This window comes from Labeo rohita, unplaced genomic scaffold (genome assembly GCF_022985175.1).
Source record: "Labeo rohita strain BAU-BD-2019 unplaced genomic scaffold, IGBB_LRoh.1.0 scaffold_367, whole genome shotgun sequence".
NCBI lineage: Eukaryota > Metazoa > Chordata > Actinopteri > Cypriniformes > Cyprinidae > Labeo > Labeo rohita.
The window spans coordinates 56,410-65,853 of NW_026129285.1; the positions used below are offsets into that span (position 1 = coordinate 56,410).

Here is a 9,444-nt window from a genome sequence, read left to right on the forward strand (position 1 = left end):
AGATAGACGAGACATGACAGGGCTCTGGAGGGTCAGACGAGATGTGACCAGGCCGTCGGGCAGGGCGTGACTTGACTCTGAAACAACAGTAATACCTTGACTTGGCTCAGTGAGTGCTGCTGTGACTTGACCAGATTCGTGAAGATCAGTAGTGAACTGACTTGACTCTTGGAGATCAGCGGTGACTTGATTTGATACGTGAAGACCTGCGGTGGCTTGAACTGGCTTGTGAAGATCATTGACTTTACTTGACTCAGGAACCACGACTGTGACCTTGCTTGACTCAGGAACCACGGCTGTGACTTTGCTTGACTCGGGAGCCACGGCTGTGACCTTGCTTGGCTTGGTTTGAACGGCTGTGACGTGACTTGACTTGGTAGAAACAGCAGCTGGTGCAGGTTCAGAAGAGGCAGACATGACCTTGACCGGCTGTGGCCTGGCTGACGTGGCGTTAGCAGGCGCTGGCTGGGCTGACGTGGCGTTAGCAGGCGTGGGCTGGGCTGACGTGGCGTTAGCAGGCGCGGGCTGGGCTGACGTGGCGTTAGCAGGCGCGGGCTGGGCTGACGTGGCGTTAGCAGGCGCGGGCTGGGCTGACGTGGCGTTAGCAGGCGCGGGCTGGGCTGACGTGGCGTTAGCAGGCGCGGGCTGGGCTGACGTGGCGTTAGTGGTAATCTTTGCGTCAAGCACTGGCGTGGCGGCCCTCTTGAGCAGTGCAGACTCGGGCTCAGGGATGATGGCGGAAGCTTGACTGGACTTGGAAGCTTGACTGGACTTGGAAGCTTGACTGGACTTGGAAGCTTGAGCTGTAGCCTGACTTGACTCTGGAGCAACAGCAGCAGCTTGACTTGGCTCATGAGGATCTGCTGTAGCCTGGCTTGACTCAGGAACAACAGATGTAGCGTGACTTGACTCAGGAACAACATAGCTTGACTCAGGAACAACAGCTGTAGCGTGACTTAACTCAGGAACAACATAGCTTGACTCAGGAACAACAGCTGTCGCGTGACTTAACTCAGGAACAACATGGCTTGACTCAGGAACAACAGCTGTAGCGTAACTTGGCTCGTGGGGAACAACTGTGACTTGGCTCGACTCGTGGAGAACGGCAGCTGTGTCTTGACTTGAGCCAGGGGTAGCCGCCGCGACATGGAGCGCCACTTTAGCTGCCCAAACTGTCATTAGGGGTGTATCCAGCACGTGGGCCATCATGACCACAGGTGGCGTCCGGGTGTTGACCACAGGTTCTGGAATGGCGTCCACATTGTGGAGTGGCTTGGAGACGGCAGCCATCTTATGCAGTTGCTTGGAGACGGCGGCCATCTTGTGCAGTGGCTCTGGAAAGATGGCTGTAATTTGACTTGCGACAGGGGCAATGGCTCTGACTTGGCTTGACACAGAAAACGCAGTTTTAACTTGACTTGCCTTAGGAAGAGATGCTCCAGCTTGATTCGACACAGGAACAGCAGCTGTGGCTTGACTTGACTTGGAAACTTGACTTGACGCAGGAAACACCGCTGCAACTTGACTTGACTTGGAAACTTGACTTGACTCGGGAAACGCAGCTGCAACTTGGCTTGATTTGGAAACTTGACTTGACTCAGGAAATGCCGCTGCAACTTTAAATGGCTCTGATATGGCAGCTGTGACGTGACGGAGCTCTGTTTTCGCCGCCATCTTGTGAACGGGCTCCGCCGTCGCCGCCATTTTGTGAGCGCACGCCGGCGCCGCCGCCATCCTGCAAACGGGCACCGCAGTCCTGCAAACGGGCACCGCAGTCGCCGCCATTTTGTGCATGGGCTCCGCTGTCGCTGCTGTATCCTGAACGCGCTCCGACGCGGCCGCCATCTTGTGACCTTCGCCAGTGCTTGAGCGCGCTCCTGCACGGCCGCCATTTCACGAGCGATCCAGGTGGCAAACGTGTTTGTGGGATCGTGCTCCGGCATGACCGCCAATCTGCGGGTGGGATGCGCGGATGCCATTACCGCGTTGTTGCGTTCCCTCTCTGCGACCCCCATGGTGCACGGCGAACCCACACACGACAACGCAAAGTTCATAAATGCCTCGAGCGAAGAGCGCGGACCCTCGCGTCTAAGCCTTGCTATTAACGGCTCGTTCACACCGTCACAGAACACCTCAATTTGAATACAGTCCGGGAGGGTGGAATAATTTGAGATGGAGAGAAACTCACGGGTGTACTGTTCCAGTGTGCCAGATCTCTGTTTGATCCTACATAAAATCCTGTCTGTGTCCATATCTTCTGAATGTCCGGGTGGTAAGTTGCTGGATCCTGTTGTGGCCGAGTATTCTGTCACGGGGAGAACGAGACGAGAGACGAGCGGATCCATTTGCAAACCTTTATTAGGGCTAGACAGACACATAGAAAAGCAGGCAGGGTAGAGACGGGAGCAGACAGTGCATAAGGGCTAGGCAGAGAGTAATCCATAATCCGGGCGTGGGTCGAACAGCGGCGAACGTTATCCAGGGGGCGAGGCAGGAGAAGAGTCAGGCAGGCGAAAGTTCCGAAAGACAGATTAAACAAAACAACAAGGCAAAACCAGGAAACAAGACACGGGGAAACACGGAGAAACGCTTTGCATGAACGATAGATACAATTCAATACTCGGCGAGGGGTGACAGGAAGACCAGGGTATTTATACTGTCCGTGATTGGTGCAAATGGTAAGAGCAGTGGCTAATGGGAAATGGAGTCCGGGGTGTAGTGCAATAGTCAATGTGTGAGAACGAGGTGAGAGCGACGTCTGGTGGTGAGCGGAGAACAGGACACCGACCAGATTTGTGACAATATCCTAATTATTTTTGGCATAAAATCGATAATATTGACCCAAACAATTTATTTTTGGCTATTGCTACAAATACACCCGTGCTACTTAGGACTGGTTTTGTGGTTCAGGGTCACATTTATCCTCCATTTGACTGTCTGTACACATTCCCAAGGAATATTCCCAAATGTTTCACCATATTTGCAAAAGCATGCTTTTTCCACATAATTGACAGTCTTGTTATCTCATGTGTTCATGGGTTAATGACTTTGGTTGGGTTCCATAAAACAGAAAGTGTGTTTAGGGATTTCTTCTTCTGGCCAAATGGAGCATATTCTAAACTTGATGAATTTCAAAGGACAATGATCTGGCAGACACTTAATAAAGGGAACTGACAAAGTATTGAAGCTCAGAAACACAGCTTTTATGACATAAGCCTTATTAATGACTTTGCAAACTGTTAACTTGACGTTGATTCTGATTGTATCCACTTATGTAGCAGCTCAATCACAATCACATTTAAGACTTTTGTTGCGCAGCTTTATATTTGTTTTTTGTACCACATAACATATTTACTTTAGCTTTATTATAATTAGAAATAAGCATAATTACAACATCTTTCTTCACACTTCCACACTGTTGGTTGTGAAAAATATGCTGCAGACCTACATGGCTATATAAATGTTGTTAAACCATCTTACCTTGGACTTTTGAAGGTAAAACAAACATTTTAGTTGCTGTAGTCCATGTGTTCCAACTGAAAACATTTATCCATAGTCCATTCCTATACTTGTTTTAAAAATAAGAAAGGCATCAGCTAGAAATAAACCAGATCTTGCACTGTATAAAGCTGTTCAGTGCACTTCTGTTCACACAGCACAGGTATAACCCGAACTCAATTTTAAAATGCATATTAGTTCTTAAATTCATAAAGACAATCAGTTCTAAAATAATTTCTACTGCTAGTTTAAGTGCATATGTACCAGCTTTAAGCTCATCCGTGTGCTATAGTGTTATTTTAAACATTCAAAAAATTCGTTTTCAGAATACGAATTTAAACACGACAGACACTCACTTCCGGCTAAACAGATGAAGGTATCAAGGTAATCATGAAGAGGAGTCCAATCAAATGCTTTCAGAAACGAGAACGCCCCCTCCCATTTATAAATATCCTCTGCTTCCTAAAAAATGCGACCGGTTCACTCGGGTACTATCAGTGTTGCCAAATCCGCGGTTTTCCCGCGAATTGGGATACTTTTGTACTGTTGCCGCAGGTTGTTTTTGACGTCTGTGGGTTGAAGCGACCCCAATAAAGTCATATTTAGCCCCTGAAATGCGGATTTACCGGGGGACCCCGACAAAAAAATGTGTTTTTTATCCCCTGGAACGCGATTTTTAAGGGTGGATCCCTCTTGAAATGCGATTGGGCTAGTTTTTGACTAGTTTTGAGTAACAATTGGGCGGCTTTTGTTGTGAAACCTGGCAACCCTGGTACAATTTACTACACACAATCAGTTTAAACTAAAGGTTGCTGAACCTGATATAAGGTTCCTAACAACTTAAATATCCAGTCATCAGTGGATATTGATGCAACTAGAAATCTTGTTTTCTAACACGTATATGTGTCTTATTTTGAAGCCGGGGAAAATAAATAAATAAAAATTTGTCTGTGAACTCAGAATAGGTTGGTATAAACCCTGGTGATCACTTATATCAATGATATATATATTGTCATATCATCCAGCTGAGAAAACGTATATATTTTTTTGTCAGTGTTTATTTAAAAACATCCAGTTCTGCAGAATTTAAGATGGTAAATATTTAGTTGATGACTTGTCTACACAATATACTCAATCCAATATGATTTTACTGCACAATTCAACATATTAACATGAAATGATAACCGCAAATCCGTGTTTCGCTGCCTGGAGTCCATTTGTTTCTTTGAATTGCAGCGATTAATTTCAGTAGCTTTCAGCAATCTGTAAAAATATACTTCAGGTTTCTTGTCAAATCCCTTTGTACAGTCAATCGCAAAGCTTGTTCTTGTTTTCGTTGAGGTGTTTTGTGTGTTCTGCTGTAGCATTTGCATTGACGTCACATGCATACCCTCTGTAAACTACAAAACCCGTCCGGCCGATTTGAATTTGTTGCAAAACCGAACTGTGTGAACGCAACCGCATTAATAATCATATTTTGCCTCTGCATAAATATAGCACTAATATGATCATGTTGATTTCCACATCAAGCAGTACAAATTGTGATAGGGATGTTTTTTTTTTGTTTTTTTTTAAAAACCCATTACAATCTAGTTGTACACAAACCAAGTGTGCTGTTATTTATTTATTTTAAATTAAAAAATAGGTACAGCTAGTGAGTAAGTGCAGACTGTGACGCATCAGAATATGTTGCATGGCACAGATGTTTGAATAAGGACACATTATGGATGTTATTAATATTTGACTAAGGCAGCGTGTTTATGCAAATAATTCCAAAATAGAAAACTCTAGCTCTCTAGCTCTGCTAGCTGTACAACAATGCAGTCAATTTTAATGCAATATTTAAAAAAAAATGACTTATATAATTACAGAATTCACCTTTTCAGATAAGCTTTTTTAAGTATATGAGTATATGAGCTACAGTAGTCTTTTGTGACTTGACACATAAACATAAAATATACATTTAATGCATAAATTTGTTTCATCTGCTGTATGTTGATCCAGCAAATGTCACTGATTATGAACTGTAAGAATCATTGCCTGTGATCAGGAATGACGTCTCTACTTCCAGTGAAGTTGTGGTGTGTTCTCAAACCCAGACCGCCTGTCTGTGTGTCTCTGTCCCTGCCATGATTTGAATAAGTCAGCTATTTCCTTCAGTACAGTACACAACCAAATAACCTGCTCACCTGGTAAGTAACACTATCTCTGTCTAATAATGAACCTTTATTACTTATAGAGATAAAATTACATTGTACTAACATACTGTTTTGTCTGAGTATCTGATCGAGTGTCGTTGTTTGTTTGTTGATGCGATCCTGTTTGAACAGATGGTTACACTTTATTTTGATATTCCATTTTAGACATTCTATTAACTATAAGTAACTTTGCAACGACATGTCAACTAATTCTCATTAATTTGCAACTACATGTCTACTAATTCTCAGAGCAGACTGTTAGGTTAGGTTAAGGGTTAGTAGAATAAGTTGACATTTACTTGCAAAGTTTAGAAGAGTGTTAGAAGATATTAGGCAGACATCAGTGTTGGGGGTAACGTTACATAATAATATTACTTTTTTGAAGTAACTAGTAAAGTAACGCATTATTTCACACAAGAAGTCTTTAGCCTTGGTATGAACAACAGAGGATCATAATGAATTTAAAGTGGGGCTGGCAAACGATTAATCGCATACAAAATAAAAGTTTGAGTTTGCCTTGTGTGTACTGTGTGTAATTATGTATATATAAATACAAGTACATTCATGTATATATTTAAGAAATATTTCCAAGTATATGTATTTATTATAATTGTAATAGAATTTGTTATATATAAATAAAAATATTTTGTACATAACATTTTTTTCTTTAATATATACAGTAATTTGTGTGTATTTATATATACATCATAATTACACACGTATATTAGGCAAACTCAAACTTTTATTTTTTATATTGTTTATATTTTAGCCCTAATTTAAAAATGATGTCAGATTTCACAAATTAGCTGTTTTTTAGTTTCTTTATCCACTGATCAGTCCAACTCCTCACTGAATCAACAGATATATAATAACAAACGTTTCTTCTTTAGATTGATTCATCACACCACATGAATAAGATCAATAGTATTTAATAAAATAAACCGACCATGGTACTTCTTCCTGCCCTGCTTCTCCTCTCGGGTGAGTGTTTATTTTTACATGTACCTGTTTGAGCTTTGCATAACAAGAAAAAACATCTTGTTGTTTATGCATATTAAAAAAATAAATAAATAAATAAAAATAAAATATGTGTGTGCGTGTATGTATATATATATATATATATATATATATATATATATATATATATATATACACATGTATTGCTTATGTATAAAAAAAATGCAACAGTATTTTAAGGATTTTTATATTATTAAGTATTTGGACATTTAAGACATTAAAAATGTAATGTGACATTTAGAAGCATTAATATATATATATATATATAGTTTATGCAAATAAAAAATATACTGTTGCATTTTTAATAACCAACATGCATATTAAAAATGCAACAGTATATTAACCTTTTTTTATATTATTAAGTGTTTGGACATTTAAGTAATGCGACATTTAGAAGCAATAAATATCTAAAAAATATATGTGTGTATATATATATATATATATAGATATATATATATATAGATATAGATTTTATTTGATTGGTTTTGATTCAGTTGGATTTGATTTGATTCGTTTGGATTTTATTTGCTTTTAAACATGATTTGATTCATTTTGTGTCCAATTTTGGGGCCATTATATATATAGAAACAGCTATTTACTCTAAACTGCTTTTGGTTTTGATATGGGACTGTAACTTGCACACAGAAAAACTTTCCCTTCTCTCCCAGCTGATCAAGAAACAGCATTTTTAGATTTATTGAATTTTTACATCTAAAAGTCCCAGACACACTTTTTTTTTTTTTTTTTTTGCAGTCTAAATATGCAGATAAATTGTTGAACATGAAAGCTATTATCCTCTTCCAGCTGAGATAAAAAAATTGACCGTCTCTTCCCAGTTGTTCCCATTTCAAGCGGTTCAGATCGACTAAGAACAAAATTCTACTTTGTTGAAACACAAATGCGGATAGATGATGCACTGAGGGCTTGTAAAGACAACCACACGGACCTTGTCACAATCTATGATAAAGAATGGAATACGGAGCAAGCTAAACTATTAGTGAATGGATCTAATAATTGTAGCTTGATTGGAGCCAACGGCTGTACATGGTCAGACGGTGAACCGGTCACATTCATCAACCTCAGCAGGATTTTTACTGAGGAAAAATGCTGTGGTGCCCTAACCACTGGTGGAAAATGGGAGTGTGTCAACTGTACTTCAAGAATGTACTTCATGTGTTATAAAAAAAAAGGTTATCCATCAGATTTTTATAGCTTATAAATATTTAAATATCACATGTGAGTAAAATGACTGTCTTTTCTCGCATTCGTACAGGTCAAGATCAGACACCATTTTATAGTTTAATTCCTGAAAACAAAACCTGGTTTGAGGCTCAGCTGTACTGCAGAGAGAATCACACTGATTTAGTCACTATCAGAAATGAGGAGGAAAATCAACTGGTGAAGAATGCAGTAAATGGGAGTGACTCTATCTGGATTGGCCTTCGGTATAATTACAGTGTTGCATGGACTGATGCTGGACAATCTGGTTACAAAGAAAAATGCTTTAGACTTCTCTCAAATCGCCCAAATGAATCTTGTGAAACGAAAAAGAGTACCTGTGCTGCTCTTTGCTACAGTAGGTTGAGATAATATTTTATGTTCAAAAATGTCTACCGTATGCTCAAAGCATGCAACTAATTGACATTTTTTCTCCTCTTCAGAAAGGTTCATTCATGTTAGTCCAGTTTATGCAACCTGGGAGCAGGCTCTGGATCACTGTGACAAAAAGTTTGCAGGACTACTGCGCTTCGAGTCTGAGGATGATCAGACAGAAACGGAGCGAGAGCTAAAAAGACAGAATATCTCGGGGCCCGTGTGGGTGGGGCTTAGACAGAGTCGACTTTTCGGATTCTGGATTTGGTCCAACGGGCTCTATGTGGGAAACTGGATCAAATGGAAAGGAGGAAGTCCACCGGAGCATCAAATGTCCCAGCACTGCGGTGCCTTAGAGAAGAGAGTGAACGACACATTCGAATTGAGTGATAAAGACTGCAGATCTGAATTTAGGTTTTTATGTGAGGTAAAGTAATAAATGCACAGTTTTCAGCGCTCCGCCTCCCTAGAATGAGGGAAGAAAAAAAAAAAAAAAAAAAAAAGTATAATAAAGCTATACTTGCTGTTTTTGTTGCCTTTTTCATGTTTATCTAATTGAGTCATTCACTGTATGATTTTACTACTGTAAACCTTTATGCTTTAAACTAAGAATTAGCATTAAAAGTTGTTTATGAATGCACATGACATCCACTTGTTCACTGCTAATATCTACAGCATTTGTATCTGGTGTATCTATAAGTAAACTGAGACATGCAGCCGGTTCATTAATATCATAAGTGTGCTATCTGTGATCGCGACAATGCAATGCAGGTGTGTTGCAAAGATTGCATATTTATGCAAACAAACAAACAAACAAATAAATGATAAAACAAAACTAAACTAAACTAAATTAAAATAAAATAAAAAAAATAAAATAAAATAAAATAAAACAAAATAAAATAAAATGGTTGTTAATTGTAGGCCTAATTACACATTAGGATAATCTAAAAATAATAAAGAAAATCTATTTTTGTAAATGAATTCTGGGTACTTCATGGGGTACTAAGACTATGTCCTTTAATAACATCCATTAAATGGTTGTTAATTGTACACCTTTCACAACTACCACACTATTTAGCATTAAAGCAATATTGGAAAATGTATTTTAGGATAGAAAAACAGAAAAAAGGGTCTTTTA

The 9,444-nt window shown here is 39.7% G+C and overlaps 1 protein-coding gene across 2 annotated transcripts; it reads left to right on the forward strand.

Annotated features, from left to right (window-relative positions):
* Positions 1–5,586: 5,586 nt before the first annotated feature.
* LOC127160501 (macrophage mannose receptor 1) lies at positions 5,587–9,140 on the forward strand. Of its 2 annotated transcripts, XM_051103138.1 has the most exons (5): positions 5,587–5,690; positions 6,587–6,677; positions 7,550–7,903; positions 7,987–8,289; positions 8,375–9,140. In XM_051103138.1, the coding sequence occupies exons 2-5, from the start codon at positions 6,644–6,646 to the stop codon at positions 8,740–8,742; spliced, it is 1,059 nt and encodes a 352-aa protein (XP_050959095.1). In that variant the 5' UTR covers positions 5,587–5,690; positions 6,587–6,643; the 3' UTR covers positions 8,743–9,140. The 2 variants fall into 2 exon arrangements, with proteins under 2 accessions (XP_050959095.1, XP_050959096.1); XM_051103139.1 differs by lacking the exon at positions 5,587–5,690 and having other exon boundaries at positions 6,585–6,677; positions 7,467–7,903.
* The last annotated feature ends 304 nt before the right edge of the window (positions 9,141–9,444 follow it).

Excerpts from the sequence above, each read along its gene's own strand:
- LOC127160501 (XM_051103138.1), top strand. The coding sequence starts at position 6,644 with ATGGTACTTCTTCCTGCCCTGCTTCTCCTCTCGG. Across the intron at positions 7,904-7,986 it reads CATGTGTTATAAAAAAAAAG|GTCAAGATCAGACACCATTT; the intron begins GTTATCCATCAG and ends GCATTCGTACAG. Across the intron at positions 8,290-8,374 it reads CTGTGCTGCTCTTTGCTACA|AAAGGTTCATTCATGTTAGT; the intron begins GTAGGTTGAGAT and ends TCTCCTCTTCAG.